At 45.6% G+C, this 26297-nt stretch overlaps 1 protein-coding gene across 1 annotated transcript in view; it reads right to left on the reverse strand.

Annotated features, from left to right (window-relative positions):
* The window catches only part of ARHGEF9 (Cdc42 guanine nucleotide exchange factor 9), a 196573-nt gene that overhangs the window by 148890 nt on the left and 21386 nt on the right, over positions 1-26297 (reverse strand). Inside the window, exons 2-4 of the mRNA XM_062006749.1 lie at positions 23325-25523; positions 16319-16466; positions 13562-13671 (exon numbers count right to left, since the gene is read on the reverse strand). Coding sequence (XP_061862733.1) covers positions 13562-13671; positions 16319-16466; positions 23325-25454 — 2388 coding nt within the window. The 5' untranslated portion in view covers positions 25455-25523. The remainder of the gene's footprint in view (positions 1-13561; positions 13672-16318; positions 16467-23324; positions 25524-26297) is intronic.

A 26297-nucleotide genomic window follows, 5' to 3' on the forward strand; every position in this document is an offset into this window, starting at 1 on the left:
ACAGGAAGACTTCAGGGGCACTGAAACCAATAATGGGGAAAGAAACCCAGTAACTTTGGCAGTAAGGGAGGGCACTGAAAGCCTCGAGTGGCAGGCAGGGCTTTGCCCCATGTTATAGCCTGAGAAACAGTCTGTGACCTGCTGCTGTCAACACAGTTATTTTTTCTTTCTTTCAAATACAAGCTGGAAAAGTTTCTGCTCTTCATGACTAGATGAAAGAGCCTGAGAATAGAGTCCCTCAAGGCTTAAAAGGAGAGGCAAACACTCCCCACCCTTTTCTGTGTGTTTGTATTTCTTAATTACATCAGTTTCTAAACCAGCACTGTATTTGGTGATGCTTCAGGTTGGCATTGCTGCTGGAAGAGGCTTTTGGGAAACTCAGTAAAAATATTCCACGGCAAGATTTGTAATTCAGGCCTTTTTCTTCTGCTTTGTCTATTAAAAAATACATCTGTGTGTGCATTGTGGGCTCTTTAAGGCAAGCACTCCTGCTTACTGTTTGCACAAACAGCAGACTGGGTCCCAGCCTGGGCCATGAGCTACATTCAACAACATGTCAGTTCTGCTCCTGGCCATCACAGTGTTCAACTTCTCCTCCCATGTGCTGGGCAACTCCACAGTAGCCTCTTTCTGCCCATTAACCCTGAGCATCTCTGGACACAGCAATCCCAGCAAGCAAATCCAGAGCTCGTGCTGCACACCAACACCATTGGCCTTTCCCCATCACAGTGGTGCTGCACATCCCTCCAATCACAAAAACATCCCAAAGGACACAACTGCACTGAGCACCACAATCCCACCAATTAAATATTTTGATACCCAACATCTCTTGCAGCCAGGGAAAGGGGATGTGTCAGTCTCACTGCTGCACAGAGGTCAGCACTACGCTGCCCCTTCCAGAGATGGGAATGCCAAAGCACAGCAAAGCTAAGAGTCTTCCAGTATCTCACACTGAGTCAGGAAGATGGCAGTAAAGAACAGGACAACTTACTGTGATTTTCTCTGCTTACCTCATAGGTCCATGCAAGAGCTAACCTCTTCCTGCCCACACCACTCTGGCAACACGTGGAGTAGGCTGTTAAAGACCAGATATGAGCCATTACAAAGATTGGCAGTCATGAGTACTGTGGGTTTTTTCTCTTCTGCTGCTTTGTCAGTACATCCTCACAGCACAGTTCACTTGTCCCCAGCCTGATGCTGTCCCTGGAGGAGGTATCCTCAACCTTCACATAACCCCATGTCATATCCATGTGTCCCAAGTCAGTTTTGGTGCTTGTGGACAGTCATATTGGTGAGTTAGTGTACCACAGTGGGCTGGAACCTCCTTTAGAGGGTACAGCTCAGTCCATGGGCCACACAGGGAACAAGTTTCCTTTACAGGCATAGAACTGAAAGAAAGGGCAAAGTATAGACCCAAGGTTTGAACTGTGAGACCCGAGTGTCCAAAAGCTGGATGGAGGAGCCACCAGACTAAAGGTCCAGAAGATAACACAGCATGCCAAACAGCCCATTTTTAGAGCCCTGACCAAAAGACTGCAGCTTCATAAGCTTTTTGAATGTGGCCTGCTTAGGCATCTGCACTATGTATCTAGAGCTTAGCATGGACCAAACCAGGTAACAGAAGCATCAACAGCAAAGGATGTCTGATGTAGACCTGCAGAACAGTGCCATGTGTTGCAGCCACATCAGGCAAAAAGCAAATAATGAAATAATTATTGGAAGAAGATTCTGACCCTGCCTCAGAGGCTGCACAGACATTGCTGCCAGCACAGGAGCACTTTGGCACAAGTAGAGGGGCTGAGGGGATGTGAAGGCAGTCCGTGTTCGCCACACAGCCCAGGATGCTGCTCCCCAGCACATCACAGGCAGCTGCCAAATGGAGCACAACTCCCACCTGACTGATTAGAGCTTAAAATCACTCAGAGCCTGCCCTAAACCAGGCTGAGCTGCTCTCAGCCACCCCCTTTCCTTACTAGCTCTGCACAAAGCCACAAGGGATCACTGCCTGCCCTTGCAGCTCCCACAGAGGCAGCTGCACCGCACTCCACGCCACCAACACAACCTGGGTCTGCTCTGGCCTATATGCAGCACATTATATAAGCTATATGGGAAAAACCTCCCTTCAAACCACCACCAATTCCCTGGTTAACCTCAGCAGAGTCACAGCTGCCTACAACAGCACTCAATTGCTCAGTGTCAAGCAAGAGTTATCCACTGCCAAACTTCTGACCTACTTCTGTGTTGTGTTTTTCCCCCTCCCTGCTCCTGCCCTCAGTCCCCAATTAAATCTGTGTGAGATTTCCTCAATTATCCTCTTCCTGCTAATAGATGTGGAAAGAGGATGCCATAACAATGTATTCCCCTGGCACTGTTTCAAAATAAATCTCAGAATTAACGTTGAAGAGTGCAGGATGTAGGAATACTTTAATTAAACATAAATGTATAGAAACGAGCAATTAGATTTAAGAAAGCTGATCTTTTGCTGTCACCACGATACTTAACCTCTCAGCCATGCAGTGAGAATCCTAGTGCTGTTATTCAATTGACAGGCCAATAAATCAGCACTAATCTCCCCTTTCTGTGTAGCTGTGCATGCTGATGTTAGGCTGAGATCAGCTGTTTCAGAGAAGAGCAATACTCAACTGGCACAACGTAAACAGCAACATGCACGGGAACCCTGGCTGAAAACCACTCAGATTTAGAAGAGGTAAAACATTCTAATGCTTGAAACAGATACTCACCTGTAACAAAACTTGGAGGGGGGATCTAGACAATAAAAAGTTCGTGTCTGGAAATTTCTGCAGGAGAAAAAGTTTCTATCTACCTTTGGAAAGAGGAGAAGCAGGAACAGAAAGCTCCTATTTGAACATGGTAAGATATCATGATAGGAACTGGCAATTCTGGTTGAATATAGAGAGAATTTGAACAAGATTTCCAATGGAGACAAAAAAGTGTCTGTGAGGAATAGGTAATGAACAGTGCCTGAGAATTGCTCTGTTCATTGCAGAAGATGGCAAGCTTTTGTTCAACTTTATAGGCCCCTTTCGAGTCATCCCAGGAAAGTAGTGAGAGATAAGAAATTGCAAAGCTTCATAAAAGAGAGGTTTTAATCCAATGGAAACTACATCTGCACACCAACAAGCTGCATTTCCCATACCTGAGTTTCTACTTTAATTCCTCTATTTATCCAAAACTCTATCTTGGGCCAGAAATGCTATACAATCTCCTAACAGCTAGATAACAAACTGCAATTAAACACATTGCTGCCACGGGAGCTCACTGTTAGCAATATTACAGGGGGAAAAAAAAGAAAGAAGTTTATTTTAAGCCTGATGGAGTGTTAAATGCAGCTTATTAAAGGAAACCAGACCACATCCCTGCTGCAAATACCCAATACACTGAACAGGCAGCACGTCCATAAGAACAGAGCAAATGGCTAGTAGGGTCATCTCTAAATGATTTAGGGCATTGCAGTGCTGGATGAGGCTGAAATAAAAACAAATGAAGGCTTAAACCAATGAAATGTCTCCACAATGAGATGTGGAACCTGAGAATCTAGGGATGGACTGAGAAAGAAAAGGAAAGAAGACATTTTTAACAATTCTCCAGCATTTCTTCATGTCTTGTGTGGGTGTTAAAAATTATTAACACCCCTGGGAACAGAGTGCCCTCTCCCAAAACCTCAGTCCCCTTTTTGTGTAAGAAAGGCCATAACTCCTATCCCACTGAAATTTTGAGCAGCAATACTCTGCTCATCTCTAGAAAACACACTCTCAAATATCTCCTGAGAGGCTCTAAACAGAAAGCTGCAGCTTCCCCTCTTGCCTCCCTCCCCTCACTGTTTGCTGTATGTACACCAAAGGCCTTTGTTTCCACCTTAATGCACATGTACTGAAGCTATTTTTGGCCAAGTGTGACGTGGCTTTGTTTGCATAACTGGGTCCCCACCTCATGATCTGCCACTCTAACGGCTTGTAAAATAAGAGCTAGAAAATGTCTTATTCCCAAATAAAGGGCTGTAAAGTTTGGTTTGCCTTAAGATAAAGGCCAACAATAAGAAAAGAGAAAAAAAAAGGAGGAAAAAAGTCTTTCTGCAGAAGCAGAAAACACAAAATGCTTTGGGCAAGGTGTAAATCAAATTATTTAGTGATGACCAGCTGGGATGGGGGATTTAATTCTGCTCTGTTTGGTGTGAAAGGCAAAACAGAAAAGATGAAACAAAACTCAGACAGGAAGATAATTTTACACAGTGGAGTTTTAAACATTATAGCCAGATCCACTGCAGACCCAATGTGCAACAACTCACATCAACCCAAAATACCATCCACAGCAATGCAAACTTATCACTGATGGTTACAAACAAAAGCAGAGCTCAAAATAGCAGCATTTCAGTTGAAGTGAATATGTTGTCTGGACTATTCTCAACTGTCAAAACTGAGTTGCAATCACATACCTCTCCTGAGGAATATTTGGTGTTTGTCCAGTGTTAAAAATAAAAGTGAGGTATCTTAGGAGAAAGGGATGGCCCTAATAAAGAACGTAGGGAAACTGCCACGTGTACAAAAAGGTCCAGGCACTGGTTTTCCTTGTCCAGTCCCCAATTACCAGCCAAAGACAGATAAAACCCATCTCTAGAACAACTTTGTCACTGCAAAATGCTGTAGAGGTGGCATTATCACAGAATGATACGGGCTGGAAGGGAGCTTAAAAGCTCATTTAGTGCCACCCCCCTGCCAGAGCAGCACCACCTAGAGTAGGTCACACAGGAACTCATCCAGGTGGGTTTGAATGTCTCCAGAGAAGGAGACTCCACAGCCCATCTGGGCAGCCCCTTCCAGTGCTCCCTCACCACAAGAGGGAAGAAATTCTTCCTTGTGTTTCTTTGGAACCTCTTCTGTTCCATCTTATACCCGTTACCCCTTGTCCTATCACTGGCCATCACTGAGAACAGCCTGGCTCCAGCCTCCTCATACCCACCCTTTATGGACTTGTAAACATTAATGAGGTGACTCCTCAGCCTCCTCTTCTCCAAGCCCAAGAGCCCCAGCTCCCTCAGCTTTTCATCAGAAGGGAGATGCTCCACTCCCTCATCTTTGTGGCCCTCCCTGTCCTTCTTGAACTGAGTGATCCAGAACTGAAGACAATATTCCAGATGCAGTCTCACGAGGGCAGAGTGAACACTGTCCTAATCTGGGCAGCTGACAGAGCCATGAGAATTGACCATTCCTGGTTTAGCATATCCTTGTTTTGAAAGCATCACTGCTTCAGTTTCTTACTTTATTCCCAGCCAAAGCTCTGTTTCCCAGGACGTTGTTGCCTGAGCAAGAACTTCACATTTGGTCAGGATTATTGCTCAGATTATCCTTGAGACAATCTTAACTATCTTCCTCCCTTATCCATCATCCCTCATCCACCCCTCCACCCAACATTAAAAGGGCCTGAGGCATTACTTCACTTTACATACTCATTGCTCCAGTGAAGTCACAGGGATAAGTGAACACCACACCATCACAAACAGCTCAATCCCTTACAAACCCTGGCTGCAGCAAAGAGAAGGCACAGGGACTGTGGTGAGGAACAGCTCTCCCTCCTCGTCTCTAGGAAGACATTTCTCACCTGCACAAACCACTGAGCTGCCAGAGATGGTGGAAACATCTTTCTTACCCTGCACTGAAACAACACATCCTGGGAGCTTCGCTCATGGTGCTGACTGCCCAAATGTGCCGTGTTGTATTTCAGCAGGGGAATTACAGAGCAGGCACCACACAGTGCCATCACAGGGAAAACACCTGACAGCACCCTGTTCAGCAGGCTTGATGGAGATAAAATAACACATCTGTTTTCAAAAGACTGCATTCACTTCTCAACCACTACACAGAGCCTCTATGGAGCTGAAAGTCACCACCTTCTGTCAGTGCTGTCCTGTGCAATTCCAGGAACACAGACATCACTGCCAAGACACCTGAGTGCATCACTGCTATGCTGAAGTCCTCAAAAACTTTAATTCACCGTTTTCCCTTTGTTTCCCCACTTTCTGGAGGATATCATTTGACTGCAGCCCATTTAAGTGCCCAAAAGACAACTGTAACAAGGCAGCCATGTCACTGCTTGGCAACATGCTGCTCACTATTCAGCTCAGTCCCTTCCCCAGTATTATGCTGACGTTGATTTGATATATCCACTTCCACATCTAAATATCTCGGAGACCTCAAGTACCCCTAGAGCATAGCAAATCCCCTTTAAAAGACAGTCACAAATCATTGCTTGGCTGCAGTGGGACCTGCTTGTTCCTCCAGGCAAGGCTGAACTCACTTCAGAACTTGGAAGCATGTAAAGAGACAGAGAGCCTGTCATAAAAGGGCAGTGGTGGAGTTATTTCTGCGTTTAGATATGTAAGTTCTTGTATGAGGAGGAGCGTAAAGGAGGATCATTCAGTACTGACTCATCTCTCAGGAGGAATCTGATTCTTGGGCAGCCCACTCCAGATGTGGTTTACAGCAGGTATTGTGATGGCAAATGGTATTTAATACTGATAACTGCAGTACTGCAACCAGCCATGACTCCATCCTTTTTACAGTTGCACAAGAGTGCAAGCACTGACCCTGTCACACCAGACAGCTAACACAAAGTGTCTATTCCTCTTCAGGTAAGACTGATCTCTTGAGATTTTTGGACAACGGGATAACGTACTTCCCTAGATATTAGGGACTGAAAGAGATTGATTAGAGGAATTATTCTCTCTATTCTATGCAGTCCATTAGGAGATGAAGCTTTCCCTGATTCATTGAGAAGCTCATTGCAGGCCGTGCGACTTCACTAATATAATGCCCAAGTTCCCTTTGCAGCTTCTCATCCTGTTAATTTTATACTCCTCATTCTGCAAGTGCAAGCACAGTCTTGGGTTAAAGTACCAAGTTTAACACAGATGTGAAAACTATTAGAATTCCACTGGACAAAACCAAGGACACAAAATTAGACCCTTTATTCCTACCTGCAGTACCAGGTAGCAGCAGCTTGTTACCCAAACCCTGTCTTCAGCTTCTTGATTTCTGGGTGCACTGGACTTGGGTTTTATGAATGGATCTGCTCCCTATTACAAGAGTATCATGAGATTAGAACATGTGAGGGAAAGGAATAGAGGGGAAGGTCCCATATCTTCCTTCCAGGATGTCAACAGAAAAAAAAACCTAGAGCTTTAGACATAAGATGGTATCACACACAGCTCTTACCACCAAAGCCCTCTCACCTCCACACTGCAGCTCTCCAGCACAGGAGCTGAAGGGGAATTGCCCTTGGCCATGTCAGTCTGATGACGCAGTGAAGCAATTCCAAACCTCATCTCGGAGCACAGGGAACCACACACATCACAACCACTTCCCCTTCATCCTTTGATGAGGTTCTGGATGCATTCACCTAGCCAATGGCCAGGGGCTTCAGTAGCACTTTGGTATGGAAGATGCATCTCAGAACCACATCTCAGCAGCTACAGAGAATACAGGGAAGCTATGACCTGTGCTTTTGCCTTTCTCTCCCAAATTTAGCTCCTTTTCAGCTAAATACCGGTGACACTGCAGTGGCCTTGAATCACAAATGCAGCCAGAGCTTAGGAAGTACTACAAAAGCATTTGGTCTAATATTTACTCAGAGATTTTTCATGCTACACCTACCACGGACTTTAGCTTACTGAGAACATAGTGCACTGGGGAAGGGCAAACCACACAGGGTATATACTGCTGCCAAGCAAAATGTCATTAAGGTTTTAGCAATGCAACACAAATTGAGTTTACATTAAAACTTCTTTTGTATAAACCATATCCCAGAGTGAAACAGTGACAGAGCTAAGTAATGAGTTGAAGCAAAGCAATTAAGGTAGAACTACTGAGCAACGGGAAAAAGGATCCATTCCACGCTGATACTTAAGAGGAGGCTGGAGAGTTTAATTTGAACTACAGAAGTGGTGACTATGTACAGTCACCATTATACACACACCAAGTACTATGTAGGATGCAGTACTCACCACCTGCAGTTGCACAGAAAACACCCCAAAGTCCAAGACCATCACAAACTGGAAGCTGCGATCATTCTTAAGATAGGCTTTACATGTAACCTCTGAACAGCTGAGAATCTCTTCTGAGTCTGGAACTTCAAACCTTGTGCCCACCCAGAACAGAAACCCACAACCATAGTTCACCATTTTGTCATTTTGAGCTCCTGCTTGCCATAAGGATTCACTGTCACCGAAGCCCTGTCTGTTCCCAGGTGTGGCAGAGAAACACACATGCTACAGCAGCTCCTGGTGTAACATCCAAGTAACTCAGGGCTTAACATCCCCCAGCACTGTTCTGCACAGAAACACAGCACTCTCAAAAGTGATTTCTGAGCAAGACAAGATCATCAGCATGCTAAGTTTGTAAGTAGTGCTCATTTCTGGTACCAGGAATCCTAAAGTGTATTTTGCACTAACAGTCATCACAGTCACTAGGGAGAAAGTTCAAAGCAAGGTCCATTCATTCATGCATCCATGGATGCAGATGGGCTTATGGACGACGTGGAGTTCACCAGGGACTGACTGCTGAACATTCATTCAACCTTCTCCATGCTCTGATCAGTTCATAAACTCAACCAGATTAGACATATCAGACCTCAGGTGCTTGATGGGCTGCCCACTGCTGCAAACCCCAGGAGTGCAGGGATCCTTGCTGAGCTAATCACACAGACAGACAGGGACCACAGAGCAGCACTCACAACTTAGGAGGCTCTGAGAGAGGGGCACCAGGATCTCTCAGCCTGGACTGAACTGCTGTTTCCTCCTTGAATGACCAAGGTTTTTTGCTTGGGTGTTTTTTTGACAGTACTGGACAGAGTTTTTCAGAACTTAAAAAAAACCCACTTATACATGCCTAAGAGTGGCTTCATGGAGGAGAGCAATGGAAAAAATCTATATAAAGATTTCAGAGCACTGCTAAGTAAAGCAGCATGATGGGTTTATCAAAATATAAAGAAAACCCCCCAAAAATATACAGATCTGACATACCCTGACAGCAGAAGTCCTGAATGTTTAAAATGAGGGAAGAGGGATTCAAAGAGGATGCATTTCCCTGACAGCCCTCCATATGTGCAGAACAAACCTCTCCTAACCAGTACACTGAGATTTAAACCATTTAGCACCAGGAAAGCCACAGGACTGTGGTTTTTTTTCCTATCAACCTGTTCACATGAACAGAAGGACTGAAAAATGAGTATGATTACATACAGCTCATGTATCAGAATGCAGCAACCCACGGCCCTGCCATACCCCCTTCCTCCCCTGAGTAGCAAAGCAAGAGAAACGTGGTGCAGGACACATATCAAATAGACAATAAAAAACCCAACAACCCCACTAAACAAAATGCTCACTCAGCATTATGCTAGAGGATAAAAATAGAAAGCAGGCGAGCTGGTACTGAATATCAAGCAGCATTTCCTATTCATTGCAGCACAGTGTGAGCCACAGAGAACCCAAATCAACTTTCCCTTCGCTCTGTTCTCTTGGAGGCTGCACCTTGTCTGAATCTCCTATTGCTCATAAACACACCAGTGGGGAATTAGCTCCGGGGAGCTGTGGACTCACACATCCAGCACCACTGCAATGGCAACCCCCCACCAGCCTCTGAAAATAGCTTGTGACTTAGAGAGGAGAAAGGACAGGCTGGGTTGGGGAGGGTTTTGTGAATATTCAACACCTTTGCACAGCAGACCTGTCTATTATTAGTAAAGGGGATGTCAAAGCAGCTGGCTCTCATGCAAAGTTTCCATTCTAACTAATTAGACAGTGGCTTCCTCCAGAATATAAATGTGGGCTTTAGTCCCTTGTACAAGAGCACACAGGACAGGAAGGGGATGAAGGAGCAGAGAGCAGGCATGTTTACTGTCCTCTTTGCTAAGTTAAAGGTTAAAAATTAAATCTCTAGTCACAGGTATGATGGAGAGAACCAAAATTCACACGCCTCCACACATTGAGAGGATGGGTCTGATTTTAGGATGGGCTGAACCTCCTTGTGGAGAATGTCCCCACAGAATTTGTCTATGGAAAGAGTTGAGATGACTTAGACTGCACAGCTAACTAGAAGCAACAAGCCCCTTCATAAATAGCAGCAGAGGCCAGTGATTTGGGTCAGAATGGAGACAGTCCAGGATGGCAATGTCATCCTCTGCTTCTGCCAGCCAGACCATAAAGCATCTCCCAGAATTGCTCTGGGGCTGGAGAAAATAACTCATTTCTCCCCTTGTCCATTGTCCCCAGGGATCAGCCATGTCCTTAGGACCTGCCTGAGGGTAAATCACAGAGGCATGATAGATGCCAAGGGCCCCATCAGAGCTAAGGCAACCTTTTAGGTTCCTCTTTGGCATTTCAGCTGTCTGCTGCAGCAACCTACAAAGCAGAGGTTTTGGGCACCTTGAGGTCCTGTGCAAGTTGGTCTTGATTGTGTTAAACTACTCCCATAATAGATAAGGCTTTAAGTGACCTAAGTGCTAAACCAAAATGCATTGCACTTTTTCAATTCAGAGTTTACTCTGGGCTGACAAGTGTACTTCTAAGACAAAAAAAATACACTAAAAGCCTTTAGAAGTCAACTCAGTTTGACCCTATTTATTACTTTTTTCCTACTTCTTGAAATTAGGAGATAAATTTCAGAAGTATTGCATGGCTCTACATACACCATCCTCTAGTGCTTCTGCTTTCTTATTCCCACCTATGAAGCTGGAACACTAAACCTTACCCACTCCAAAGCTCTAATGTTTGTGCCCAGGCTTGCAGACACTCACTTCTTAGGATAGTTTGGGCACAACTGATAGGAGAAGAAAGCAGTAAGAAAAAACACAGGTTTGTGCATGTACATGTACACTCCTAGGATGAAGATGAGATGGAGTGCAGGATTAGACACTTGCCCTCCTCTCCTGCTACCACCACTTGCTTCTGCCAACTGCATTTTGCCATCCTTGCTGTTTGTAAAGCTGCAAAACGATGGACATTGGTACTAGATACGACAAACAAAAGTGACCAACAGTGATCTCAACAATGAAGATTCCTCCTTGGACTTAGGATTAGCCTCTAACCTAGACTTCTGGGTTAACAGGTAGTTAAGAGATGCTATTTCTACACCACACATGCAGCTCTACCCAAATGGAAAAGAAAACAAAAAAGAGGAAGGGAATGTTTGTTGCCAAAATCTGCACTTCACCAAGATGGCACCAATGCTGCTAAGACAAGTGTGATGCTTTGTCAGTCTCCTCTTGCTCTCTCTTCACCTCACACATTCCCATCCAAGACAAGAATCAGGCATATTTTCTGCAGAAGCTTGGCCTGTAGGCTGGAAGTATAAATCACTCCCTTCTGTGCTAGCTCTGCCACTTGACTGGTCATCAGCTGTCAATGAATACACCTGACCTGAGACACCAAAGCCCACAAATCTTGCCTCAAATTTATATATCTTGCTAAAGAAGAAATTTCTTTGTGGCAAAGAAGTGATTTATAGACCCGTGGATCTTCACTCAGCTCAGGGCAGAGGCAACAGATGAGTTTTTCAGCACTGCTATTGTGAGCCACATATTTATATCTCCTACTCTTGCAGTACTTAACACAGCACCTCTGATTTACAAACCCCCACACCTGCCTGTTCACTGTCATTCAGGCTGAGCAACAAGCTGTGTAATGTCAGTGCTGAACATGTCTCCCAGGGTGTCTTGATCAGCACCCAAAACCAACTCTGTCCCAGTGATGCTCTCTGGGCCCATCAGCAGCTCATTCCCCTTTCCAGATCCACATCCCTCCTAGATACCACCACTGGAGACGCAAAGTTTCTTAACTAACCCTTCCCAAACTTCATCAGTATTCTTGCTTTAGTGAAGTTTCGATTTTGTGCTGCCTTTGTAAGGGTGTTTTAATGTCTTTAAGGCTCTCTTAGCAATCAAAAACAGGGCTGGTTTTCCTGAGATGACTCAGGGCACAGAACATCCTGTTTCTCATGGGCTCAGGAGCAACACTGTGTCAAAACAGAACAGCACTTTGGTTTCCATGCAGGGCCTGAAAAAGGCTGCAAAACCCTACAGCTCCCCTGAAGATAAACCAAACATGTCCATGAACTGGTCAGCACCAGATCCTGAACATCTCTATGTTCCAGGAGCTTATCTGTACAGCATACCTACAACCAAAACAGCCCTTCTAAGTCAAAAGAAGCAGTTTATGCCTGGGAAGCAAAGCAGGACCTAAAGGGAAGAGAGAGAAAAGGAAGGACTGAACCCCTTCATCTATCTGTCCTCAGGTTTATAACTCAGCCCACAAAAAGTCAGGAAGGAAAACAGAAATGATGCAAGATGGCAATCCAGAAGGTCACAAGTGACTGAAATACCACTGGTCCATCCCTGCACATGTTCCCTGGAAGCCAACAGCCAACCCAAGGAGGCTGGAGAAGTCAGTCTCACTTACTGCCAACTTACTGCTTCTAGGATGGAAAAACAGACACAGACGCCAGGTTCTCCCTGGAAATCACATTTCTGGAAGGCAGTTCATCAGATATCAAAGGGAAAATGAATACAATAAAGGACTGGTAAGAAAGGGCAGCAAAGAGGAGGGAAAGAGTTGCAGAGTCACAATCACAGAATATCAGTTCTTCCTCTCGATTCCAGATGAGAAATTCCTGGCTCCTAGATCATCCTTTGTTTGTCTGTCCTAGAGAAACAGCAAGGGCTAAATCTCTTCTGCCTTATTCACTACCTTGCATCACATTAGTTGTCAGCTAGAAAATCTATTGGCTTTTGGACAACCCAGAGTCTTGTATGTTGGATACCAGTGAAACCAGACTCAAAAATACACAAATGAAAAACACGAACCACAGAATAACCAAGGTCTCCAGGCTTTAAATGCATGGCACAGCGTAGATGAAAACCAACCCCACCCAAGCAAGGAAACATCAGGCAAATGGGCCAATTCTTCCAGTCTTTTCTGGAGTTTTCCTAGAGAAAGACATGGACATCCCCAGGCCCACAACAGCTTTTATCTCCCCGACTAGAAGCGGCGTGTGCAAGAGAAGGGCAAAGTGGATTCTGCCTAATCTGCAAAACACTTTGGTTAAAGAATCAGGGACATTAACTTGTCACTGAGATAGTGCTTGTAGCAGTACCAAACCCAAAGGACACGTGGTTAAAAAGGGAAAAATAAAACCCCTTAAAAACACAGAGCAAATCTAAAACATCTAAGAGCAGACCTGAAACATCACAGTTCCCTCCACTTGCATGGAACACTCATCCAAAGGAATGGGAGGCCCAATGCCTCCATCAGAGCATAACACCTTTGATACACATTGAAGGGAAATGAATCCAGGGAGGAAAGGATAACACATCCATTCTTTTAAGCTACAAAAATAACTCTAATAACAACAGGAAAAATCCCCATCTGTGGCTGAAGGAACCACAGATTCAGGAAGCTGTTAGTAAAGCATATTATTAGTTTCCGAGGCCAAACATGCAGCAGGTAAATACAAGTCCTGAAGCAGGCAGAGGCACATTACAAACACCACCTTACCCTACTGATCTGCAGCTTCTCAGCTCCAGGCCTGAAGAGGTTCCATCGACGTCCACCGTTCCTGCAGTTCCTGCGCACCTTCAGAGTCTTTGAAGCCTGTTCGTTCTCAGCTGCCAGGATAAAATCCACAGGAAAAAAAAGAGAAGGGAGAAATGACAAAAGATAAATGCTGTGCTTTAGCTCAGGCTGGGGGCGGAGGCTGTTCTTTTAAATGAAAGAAACAAAATTGTTTGCAAGAGACTCATTCAACCTCTTCTTTAGAAAAAGAGAGCAGAGAGTATATTTAGGTGCTTTATTCAGTGCTCTTGGGATACAAGAAAAATAGTGCAGCTTGGATACTACAAAAAGGCAGGCACAAGCCAAGAGCCCAGAGCCAGATTCAGAGGTGGTGCGAGCAGGTGGGGTCAGACAAGCTGGGTGTGAAGCCAGAATGCTCTCCCAGGAGCACTAGGCAGCACAAGAGTCTCATCTGCATGCACCAGTAATAAAAGCACAATAGCTGCTTGGGTCGTAACTGCTAACAGCACCTCTGCAGTTTGGACCTGCAGAAATCCCAGCTTTACAGTCGCTGTGGTCCATATGATGCAATGCCTTGAAAAAGAAACAGCACCTGGAATTTATGCAGAAAACAAAAGTGGAAAAGTCCATAGAAGCTGTTTTTCAAAGCAACTGGGCTACTTCTCACCCCAAGCATTTCAGGCCAGTCCCTCACAGACACAGTTCTGATCTAGCTTCAAGCGAGCTATACCACTCGCACCAAATCCCAGCCTGGCCCTACAGATGGTACACACTCAAGCACAAAACAGCTTGTAAAGAACAAGCAAATGGTGGAGGAGAACTGGCAACTCACCTTTGAAAATTAACTCTGCTTTTCTAATAAACCCAAATTTTCAGCTCATCATTTTATCCCCCTCTTTCTGGGGTGAAGCTGCCATTCTGTGCATGGGGTTTTCCCCACTCACATTTGGCAAGGTTGGGCTTTTATCTCTTTTTTCTGTCAGTCTCTTCACATCCCCTGGCCTGGAGTGACAGCCACTGGGAGGAAGGAAACAGAGCTGAGCAGTGCTCATGTCCTCACAGCTGCTGCCAGCACAGGCTCCTGTCACTGGGAGCATAGGGTCTGGGCAGTGCACATACACGTGTGTGTATGCAAACACACACTCACAAGTGGGTCCATCCCTTGGAGGCTTGTCATCCCATCCATGGAGAAAGGCAGCTACAGAAAACAGCTAAATTCTGGAATTCTTCCCAAAAGGGGCACATGGCTAATTTGGTTTGGCTGATTCACCTCTAACCCAGGCAAAGCTTTCAGACTGTGCCAATCCTGAGTTATTTGTCCAGATAACAAAGGGTAAATGGCCCCAGGCTTTGGGAAAACTGAGATCCACACCCCTGCTCCTGGGCTCCAGGTCACCTTTACCATACAGGAGCAAAACACAGACACTCCAGGTGCTCTGGACTCCGCTCTGCCCAGGAGAGCGGCACAGAGTGCAGCAGGGCTGGGACCCTGCCGCAGCCCTGGCATGGCTGGGTGGGCAGCAATCCTGCTTTTCTTCCAGCGTTGCTGGGAGAGAGATTGCACTGAGACCTATTTCCTGAGCGATGCTGACGCAGGCAGCCTGCTGTTATTTTTAGCAACACGCGTTTCACTTTCCAGACTCGCAGAAAATGAAAGCGCAGGCCGAGTGCCGATGACAGCGAGAGGCTGCTCGTGGGCTCCACAGGCAACGTGCCCATGGAGTAGCACTCGGGAGCAACGTGCAAACACGGTAATGCTCACATTGAGGGATGCGTGTGTCACTCCCCGTGCGCTACAAACGTGTGTGCGCCCCAACAGAAGAGCTGTTAATTAAAGAGGCAGCCACTCTGCCTTTTGCTTCCTAGTTGTTCTCATCCCTGACGTGCTGCCACCATCCATTAACTGCTCGGATCCCCAGCGTGCTCCTGAGCAATGCCAGCACAATCTGGCAGCACTCCCGTACTCGCCCATTGCTAAATCACAGGATTCTCGGTGTTAGCTGTATCCCTTCAGGAAATCATTTCCTTACTCTAATTATCAATCTTTTTAATTAGAGGTTCAAAAAAACCATGTCGTCTAGTCGACCATCAACCCATTTACCTGCCAACACAAGCCCCTTCCAGCAAATACATTCTGTCATGCTTTCTCTATTTGACCAGGATAAATGTACAGGATAACTCAACATAGTCTTTGGCTCATGAGATTCTCCTCTTCATCAGGAAAAGTATCCATAGGTGGAAAAAAAACCCCCTCATTTCTTGCTGTGTTTCCAAACAGACACCAGACTTTATTTGTTATCTCAGTATCCATCACCCCTTCACTTGCAAACGGCAAGAACTCACGAGAGAGGCTGGTAAGAGGACAGAAAGCCAAGAGGAAACTACTAAATGAAAACTCACACAGAAGCTGCTGAACAGCTTTTACACCTTATGTGCCTATCTGTTCACCTTCCCATAACTAAATTATAGGGACTATGTTCAGAGACAATAAAGAGAGAAAATAGCCTTGTATCATAAACACACTGTATACAAAAGATCTTACTAGCTGGCAAGAAACGCTTTCACATGTGGCTCTCAGAGCTCCCTCACCTGGCTCCAGGCTTGTAACAAGCATGGATGCAAGTCACAGTTCTGACTTTTCAGCCCATACCAGCCTTGGCTTGCTCTGCAGGATGGGTAAGACCTAAAAAAATCCATCAAAGCTGGGAGAAAAACAAGACAAGCCAAAAAGGTACTCACCGCGTCTTCTGAGCAAGTGCTGCATACGCACTCCCACCTGGTCCAGCCCCATTGGGGTGCTCTGGGAGAGGGGCTCCGAGCGACATCTCTCCACAAGAGCTTTGAAGGGTGGTGCTTGTGAGGGTGGCTCAGAAGGATGAGGCAGTGTCTGGCAAGAAAAGGGTCTCAGAATTACCAATACTTGCCAAACCTCGGATAAAGCGATCATAGAACATTTAATAATACATATCATTTTCAAGATACCACAAGGCAGCTCAGACTTACAGCAATCTGCTCCCACTTCCTTATTTTTAACTGAAAAATTAAGACTTGCTGGTCCTGATGTTGGGAGTGCCCTGACTCCCCCTGCATGGGGCTCACATCTTGAACATAGCTTATGGACCAATAACTTTGAGGCACTTCTGAGAGAAACGCACAATGAAGACATCCACTTCAGTCAGAAGCACCATTCTGACTACATCACCAAGTCCCAGCAGGTGCACACATAGGGAGTAAATCGGCCACTGTTGAGGATCCACTACTAGCTATAACATTTTAGGTTGGCTTCACAGTGGCTGCTTTCTAAGGGACAGCAAACCAGCAGCCAAGGAGATAAGCTGGTTGACAGAATAAGGCCTCACACACTAGCCACAAACCACAATGCCCAAGCAAGGGACTAGACCATGTTTGGAGACGGTGATGATGCAGGTCCATGGCAATGCAAATGAGTCAGTTTACAGGCTGGGGTCAGGTCCAGCAAGGGTAATCGAGGTCAGGCCTATGTCACCACTGGGCACATCCATAGTGGTGAGGCAACTCCAAGGTCAAGCCAGGAAATAAAGCCTCAGGTTGATGTCTAGCCCAGGAGGGCCCATGGCCAGGCAAAAGCATAGCCACAGCTGAGTAGAAACCAGCACTCCTCCCGGGCAGCTCAAGGACAACCCAGGGCAGAGCTTAAACAGGCTGATAGGCCCAGGGGTGTGGTATAGAGGCCCCAGATGAGATTGCTTAGGGTCATTAGGAGCAATTAGTATATTCAAATCACAGTGGGCAACTGAAATGAACTAGGAGATGCATCCTCAGGGGATAAATAAACATAACAGCACTGCTTTGCTACTGGAGTCAGTGGGACCGTAAAGAGCCTTCTAGAGAGAGAAAGGACTCTCCAAGTGTAGATGAATTTGAATCTACAAAATTGCAAAAGAAGGTATAAGACTCACAGACTGTCCTTCAAAAGCTCTTACATTGCTCAGCTGCTAATAGAGGTCTAACACAAATGCACCAAACCTCCTGCAACCCAAGAGCTGTAAAATCAAGTGAAAAAAATCAACAGAAAAATCAGCTACAAAGGCCAGAAAAAAACAGGTGCTCCTCACTAGGAGGCTTCTAGTCTCGGCTACAGACAGATGTCATACTTCCACAGCCCTGCTAATAACTGGGTGCCTCACATAGTTCAGTGTATCTGTCCTCAAGAGTCCAGGAACCCCACCTTTCACTGATGTCCTATTATCTTAATTTACAGATAAAGAATGAAACAGACAGGCTATAATTATCCCAAAGGGACAGGGGGAGTAAGGCTTGATCTCCCATTCCCTGCTCCCAGCATCATGTCCAGTGACCCAGCATGCTTCTCTTGACTGGGTAACAGCTGGGAGGAGGTAAAAGCCACAGCAAACCTTCTGCCCAGAGAAGTTTTGGACACATAGTCCCTCGTAACATATAGGCCAGCAATGCCCAGAGGTCCCCAGTCACATCACTACTCCGATGGCACTCTTGGCTTGTTTATACTTTGATGCTGAGAACTAGATGAAGACAACACATGGAAATCTGAATTATCCACATGTTCAGTGGCGGGCTATGTGTACATGTAAAGCCTATGAGCTTTGCAAACTCAACCTGCCTTTCCCTGGCAGTGCTAAAAATACATTTCCCCAAAAAAATATCCCACTATAGATAGCACTAAATATAAGCTTTAATTCAAGATTTTGTTAGCACCTCATGCTTATTAAAAATACTAAAATCTGAACAGCTTGGAGATAGGCTTTAGAGGTTTTTGTCTCCTCTAAAAATAAGATGATTGTCAGACATAACCATATTAAAAGCCATGAATACACAGAATCTTCATTCTGCAACTAAACTGAACCACGGTCTTTTGGCAACAGAAGGATTTAGAAAGTGCTATTTCTTAATTTGGAAGCATGATGAAGTCTTTTGTAAGCACAACTACCAGCAGTAGGCTGAGACATGAGCCAGTTTACTGCCAATAACCAGGAGATGGATAGATCAGCTCTCAGAAATACCCATTTCCTGGTTAGTGTCATTCAACACCGTGGGGAGGGAAAAGACAAATCCACTCAGCAGCCCCATTTCTGCAGCTGCTCCCACAAGTTCTGTAACAGAGAGACAATAAAACAATTTCAAGCTAAAAGTCCCCGTGAGAACTTGTTGCACATCACTTGCAATTTCTCATCAAACACAGAAAAAGAAAGTTGCTTTATCTTCCTCTCATGAAATGGCAGCAGCGGCACTAAAGTCAAACTCCAAACCTGTGGGAGGATCTGAGCTATGCCCCAGCTATCAGACAGCAAATCTGCAAACACATCCTCTGGCATGTGCACACTCAGGCAAATCAGTAATCCTGTGCTTCCAGTTAGACCCACCGCACAGGGAGAGGCTCTGCCTTTCCCACACAGAACAACCAAGCGCACAGCCATTGTGGAGAGATCACAAACCCTCCTCACGCCGTGAAAGCACCAGTCCTGTGCCATCGCCACGGGCTGCCCGTGGCCTGACCACTCTGCGACAGAGAGCACACCTTTAAGGCACCTTGGCTCAGCAGAACAAGCTCAATGGTCCCTCAAGAGGAACACCTGGAACCATCTGCTGGGATGCTGGGAGGTCCCAGTTTGAACAGACAGCATCTTACAGGGCTCTGAAACCAAACTGGCTGGGAAACCCAGGGCATCCCAGCTCAGCCTGGCATCCCAGCTCAGCCTGGCATCCCAGCTCAGCCTGGCATCCCAGCTCAGCCTGGCATCTCATCCTGTGAGACAGACACCTTTTGCCCAGGCTGAGCAGCCTGTACAAGTCTCATTTTCACACTTCTGGCAATCACAATTCCCCTGGAAAATGGCATCACAAAACCAACCGGTGCTTGCACGCAGCCTCAACAGCAGCAAGCTGCAGTCTGTAAACCTTCTGGAGATAAAATTCAGACCCCTAGGGAAAAAGATAAGGTTTTCAGCGCTGTAAAAATAAACTCTTAATTCACAAATGAGCCGGCAGAGGGCACAGAGAGACTGCGATGAAAGCCCTCTGCTCCTTCCCTGCAAGGCTGCCACAAGGAAAAACACTCTGGCACGAGCAGGGAGGATAGACTCTGTTAGCAACAAGCCTGATTCAAGTTTCTGAGTCCTAAAACCTCTAAAGCGACGCCTGAAATATATATTTAGATGTATACTTTACAATCTTTCTTCATGTCACTCTCAAAGGAGGTATGAAATCTGCCACAAACCATTGCATGATTTGAAACCCCAGCAGAAATGATGGAACCACAAAGTATGATACCTATGAGGTATCAAAGCTTCCTTCCACCAAAGCATTGTCTCGAGCTACTGGAAGTGGTCAAATAGAACTTCTGGGGCAATGCCTGACTCCCTGCAGCAGCATTCTTCCTGCTAGGATGCTGTGAGGTTTTCAGAGGTGAGGTGAGGATAATTCACTTCAGTAGGGACATGGAAAATGGAAAGTTTGATAGTTTGAGCATGAGGACCTTAAACTATCCAAAATATAGTAAAACCTCTATGTCATCTTTCAGTTTATTTCTCATACCTCTCAAAATAAGAAAGGCACTTTCACTGTTGAATTGCAGCTGTGTGAACAGTGAAATCAGTAATTTATTTCCCATTGACAATCTAATTTGACCTTTGCTGTTCTTTCAGTTATTAAAAATGTCTTTAATCTCCACTGTTTCACAGGTTCCCAGAACAAATGAGAATTTGGGCTGTGGTCTGAAAAAACTAAGGAAGAGACAGTTTGAGAAGTGGTTTTCTACCTTTCTACAGTTGCTCTTCTTATTAAATGCTGCTTGCAATGCTATTTCCTTTACAGCATTAAGACCAAATCCTACTGAGCTGTTACTTGCTTGTAACACAGAATCATCACTCAGCTTCTGCCCAAAGGCATTCCAATTTTAAAAGGCAAGCCTAGGAAAGCAAGAAACAGGGGTGATAACTGCAGGAGAGTACAGCTAAATGGATTTGCTGTACTGCTAGGACCAATGTGCAGGTCCTCTAAACCCCACTCCAGCATCCTCTGTGCTACACCAGCCTCAGTCTCTCATCTCTCTCAGTGAAAACTATTGCTTTTGTGCTTTTTGTGGGACAAAGTGTAGGTTGTTTTGAACTTATTTCCTTGAGCTATTCCTGCTCTACCCTGTTAACACACTTTATAACTGTTGGAGCGCTTGCTTACAGCAGCTGACCAAGCCAAGCCATCCCATCCTGGCAGCACCTTCTCCCTACTTGTGGCTGAGCATTTCACTTGAAATACAAATCCTTCAATTAATGCAGAGCAGCCCGGAGTGGAGGCAGCAGGGCCAACAACTGTCCTGGGGAACAGGTGCCAGCAAAGAGCTGGATTTAGCCCTAAAACAATAAAAGGCTGGAGTCTGCTGCCGCTGTCATGCTCAGGCTGAAGTTATTCCTCTTGCATGTTTATTTTTGGTGAAACGTTTCCGAGTGCCACTCCCTGATGAGAGACAGGCAAGTAAATCCCTCGGGTATCTCAGGACGTTTGCTACTGGAGCTGCTGGCAGACTCTCTAGGTCCCTCCTATCCCGAAGTATCCCTCCTTTAGCCTCACTCCTGACTGCTCTGGGTTTGACGCTGCCACTGTGCAGTTCTAAACCTCTAGTCTGAATTTCTGGGATGTAAAAATGTTTCCAAACCAAGGCAGACCGTATGCTTTCCCTTCCCATCGTGCTGCTGCTCCTGCCTGGAGGCATCAGGCCTTCCGTCAGGCCGGAAGCCACGGCAGTCCGGAGGTTGTCCTGCTATCACCACACTTGACGGGAACCTGGGGGAGGTTTCCTGTCCAGTTATCTCAAGCACCATATTTAAGTTTCTTGCTGATGTTTGTGAGCTGCAACAGCTGAGCTGGGGCTTACCACATCTCCTGTTCACACAGATGACCTGGGAAATCGCTCAGATTTTGCCCTGAGAGCTCTGCGATTAGACACACAGCCACTGCCCTCAGCTAGCAGAGATGTGGCTGCTCTCAAAAAAGACTGCCAATATTCTCCTTGGCTCCACTCAATCCTTTCATGTCACTGTTATCTTGCTCCTGCCAAGAATACTTTCAACTTGGTCCCTGTGAAGGGATATCAAACCACAGCCCTCTCATTCAAGCTCCTCCTAAAATATTTCTTCCAGAGACCACAAGAAGTAACTAACCACTATTCACCCCCACTTCATAACTGTCTGGAATTACACAGCGAGCTTGTCTTGTTTTTTTTGTATTACACAAAATGGAGCAGAAAAACAAATCCAGGAATAACTAACAATGGTGCTGCCCATTTTAGCTGAGAGTCAGAAGTTCAGATTTTTTCCCCCTCCCCCAGCATTTCTAATCTGCTGCCAATTTTCAAACACTTCCCCTCTTGGCTCAGAAATTACAGTGACCCATCTTCCAACAGCGAACAATGTCATCACCTCTGTCAAAGCCCAAAAGGAAAGGAGAAAGTTTCTTCATGACCCAATTTCCCTACCTGGCATCTTAAAAAATTCCAAAAAAACCCATAATTTGAGCCTCACCTAATCAGCAGGGCCTCAAAAGAGCTGGGCTTCACAGTGGATCCCATCACAGCTTGGCCATGCACCCACACCGAGTCCACAGCTGGCATAGAGCAGCATGAGCCTGGCATAGCTGAGTGCTACTGCTCACAGGGTTCTGCCCCACACACACAGATACGTGCAGAGGTACTACACCGATGGATAGGAGTTAATGAGGGAGTCTGTCAGCTCCAGTAGGTTTTTTTCTCATCCCCTTATCCACAGGACTTCTGGGGTTTCCCAGCGTTAAGCTGGACAAGACAGACTTGTAATACTCACAACCCAGTCCAAAATGTACTGTCCACTTAAATGTTTTGACAGTTTTAAAGGCTTGTAACAAACAGGAATGCACTGCCATATAATCAGAGCCACCACCACTGCCCACCTTTCACTTAGGGCTGGGTATTTAACATCCAAAAGGCTATGTCATCTTGTGTAGAGATAAATACAAGGCAAGTCTGACTGGGCCCCTACTCAGCATGTAGTCACGTTAGGAAGGTATTTTACTGACACTATGCCCCCAGGCCCTTAGAAAGGCTTTGTTTTACAACATCTGACAGGTTTGGAACAGGGAGAACTCATTTAGATCTGCCAGAGAAGTGATCTGATGAGCTCTACAAGACATGGGCCACATTTTCTCTTCTTCTGGGGTTTTCTTTCTGTTCTTACATTGCATGCCAGGACTCTGCTGGGTATTCTACATGCTCTGTTGTAACCAGCATCACCTAATAAAAACAAAAGGCCACCACTTTTACTGTTTTTTTAGGTGAGAAAACACAAAGGCCATAATGTAATTGCTGAATGCCATTTGCCCACAGCACACTCCAAAACTCTCAATTCATCACTCTCCTTACAAGTTTCTACTTCAAATGAACTCAAAGCAGATCAGAAAAAAAATAAAGGTAGTACCTAGAAATACATAAATTTCTGCTACAGGACCCTTCTAGAGGCAATGAAACTAACAAATGGCCAAAGGGTTGTAGGAGGAGCAACTCTGGAGGTTAACACTAAAAGCTCAGGGATATGCCTGTTGACTTGACTCCCCCCAGACATAAAAGCTGCCATCATTCACCTGACAGTCTGCGCAACTGACAATCCCAGTGAGAGACAGATAAAAATGCCCTCAAGTGCAAACCATCTTCATAAGATACATAAGAGCATGGCCTTATTGAAAACATAGTAAAAGTTACTCATACCTTTCCATTTTTGAGCCGTCCGGAAGAGACAACTCTAGAGACGTGTACTTGGAAGGGACGGAAGTCGTCGTCACAGTCAAACTGGTCCTCTCCATCGCTTATCTCTACAGAGTTCTGCTCTATGAATGAAATGGTTCCACGCTCTTTCATGCAGCAATCAGTCTGCTCTACAACCTCTCCTTTATCTGGTGCACAATTTAAAACAGTCACTGCAGAAGAGTCAGCAGCAGCAGCTGGAGAACAGCCCGAGTCCTCAGCACACAGATTATTCACAGGAACATCTTGAGAACACGGCAGGTCCCTTCCCACAGCCTCTGTGTTCTCCAGAGTACTGCCTAAGTCTTGAAGCCCCAGCTCACTTTTAGACAAGTCTTGCAAAGACAGCTCAGGATTTCTCAAGTCCTGCATATCCAGTTCTGTCTTTGAAAGCTCCTGAGCCAGTGCTGGAGACAGATTCACATTTTTAGCAACCACTGAAGCACAAGTCACATCCTCAGTATCGAGTTTAGCGAGGGATGTCTGCGAAAAGTGGATCAGAGCCTCAGTCACTACAAAAGAGTCACCATATGCAACTGAAGAATGGCTCAGGTCTGCAGTATCCAGATTATTAACACGAAGACCTTGAGAACTTGTCAAGTCCTGGTCCACAACCTCTGTCTTCTCTGGAGTACTGCCTGAATCCTGAACCTCTTTAGTCAGAGTTGTCTCTGGAAAGTCAATCAGATCCTCAGAGAGGTCTTTAGTATTTAGCTCAGTGAAAGAGTCACCTGCAAGTTCTGGCAAGTGGGAAATGGATGGTTCTGGTCCAAGAGGAGAAAGTGATGTTTCATTAAATCTACCATTCTTGCTGCCCAAAGCAGAGGAACCAATGTCTTGGGATACTTCTGTAGTTCTACAACGGTGTGGGGGCTCCTTCCCCACTAAACTCTCAAAGCTCATGTCACCTAGGGCACTTGGGAATTGCAGACACGCTCCCACCGTGCAGAAGGCCCTTGCATTCTCATTCTCAATAACTAAACCCTCTTTGTGAGAGGTAACATCCTGCCTCCGGTTTCGGAAACTCCACTGAGGCCTTTTCTCATCAGGTGAAAACGCCCTTGAGGAGCCTCGCAGTCTCCGAGCTGTCTCAGCCACACTGGTGAAGAACCTTACAACACCTCCAAAGTGAGTGGCTTTGGTGGCACTGGTTGATTTTTTCCGCTGGCTGGGATTCTCCTCACATCTCCTATCAAAGTCAAAATAAGTAGAATGATCTGCTGTATTTTCTATATCCTGGAAATTGGTATCGGCCCTTTGATCTGGAAGCTTTGAATTATCTTTGCTAGTCAAGGTAATTCCTTTCAGATAGGTCCAGACATCAGAGCTCCTTGCTCTTCTGGTCTCCTGTGGGAGCACAGTACACTTCTTTTGATTGTCCCCTTCTGTAATTGCAGGACTCTTGGAGTTTTCAAAATTCAAAGACTCGCTCTTTCTAGCTGGTGTCCTGTGACAGTTACTATCATTATCTTCACTGTGTAACTCAATGCTAATATCCCTGAGACATTTACTTTCGTTGGCATTAATTTCAGGATTGCTGATGTTCAGGTCTATGTCTTCTAAAGAAGAATCCGAATCATCGATGTACCCCGCGTACGAGTGGCGGGAAGGCCTCCGACCATCACCCAGCTTCTTAACCCTGTACACAGCTCTTTGCCCACTGCCATGATGGTCCTCCTCTGGGTCACAACCAATCTGGACTCTGGATGCTGTCAAATCCGCATTCTTAAGCATCCTGGAGGTTCTTCCCTTTTTTAACGGCCTCACTCTGTCCATGAAGGATGTTTTTTTTACTTCTGAGACCTCAGAGGTAACTCCCAGGAGGATCATGGACTGAGGTCTTCCTTTATTTGTAGAGAGTCCTTTCCTTCGTCTAACAAAATTCCAAATCCAGTTGCCCTTGGTTGGTGCCTTATACTTGGGTGTTTTCTCTCGTTCATTCGGGACTGCGTTGCTGGAGCTGCAGTGCTCAGCACCACAGAGCTCCAACACATCAGTATTCCCTTTATCCATCTTTGCCTGGAAAATCCTGTTTGTGTATCCATTGGGAGCTATCACAGGGCCAGGATGCCGTTGGCCTTCTCTGACTTCCATCTCCCTCTCTTGCCAGCTGGTATGAGGTGTCAGAGATGCATTGTCTTCAGATTGATTTCTTCACAAGACCTAAGGAAAAAAGAACAAAGGAATACAATTAGGTGCAGTTTAGAAGACAGAAGACACATCTGTTTAAGCATCACAGGTCAAATCTTATCCCAGTGGCCGTGGCGGTTTTGCCCTTGATTTCAGTGAAGCCAAAATTTTGCTCACGAACCACATAAATTTTAAAGCAACTTAAATATGATACAAATGACTGAAGATTTAGTGACCACAAAGAAACTTCCTGCATTAATACAGTTACCACAAAGTATACACGGAATACCATCAATCACATCTTTGTTTTGCAAATGGCCACGACTCTAAATACGTCAGAGTACGTGACAGAGTGGGAAAGAGGAAATTACAGTACAGCATCCCTGTGCTTGTCACCGTCATCTTCACCAGCCTCATCTGCCAGCAACCAACAATGTCCTCCCAGTGAGTTCAGTCTCTCCAGGCAGGCATTCAAAGTCAGGATGAGCCTTTTGCTGGCACCAATGTGATTCTGAAATACTACAATGTCAGAAAATTCATGGAATAGCCAAGCCAGTTTTTTCCTACTATAGCTACAGCACCAGCACGGGAATCCCTTGTAGGGATTGGACTGCTAAATGAAAGCTGCTTGGCCACCACTCAACATTACACAGAACACACATGTTTCCCTCAAGTGAGCTCCAGCCTAAACGAAAAGGATTAAAACAAGTACCCCATACTGCAACAGCCATGGAAATCACTCCAGACTCTTTGTGGGAATACATTTGAACTCCTGCTTGACAGGTCCTAAAGCTTCCATTGCACTGG

The sequence above is a fragment of the Colius striatus genome, chromosome 13 (assembly GCF_028858725.1).
Source record: "Colius striatus isolate bColStr4 chromosome 13, bColStr4.1.hap1, whole genome shotgun sequence".
NCBI lineage: Eukaryota > Metazoa > Chordata > Aves > Coliiformes > Coliidae > Colius > Colius striatus.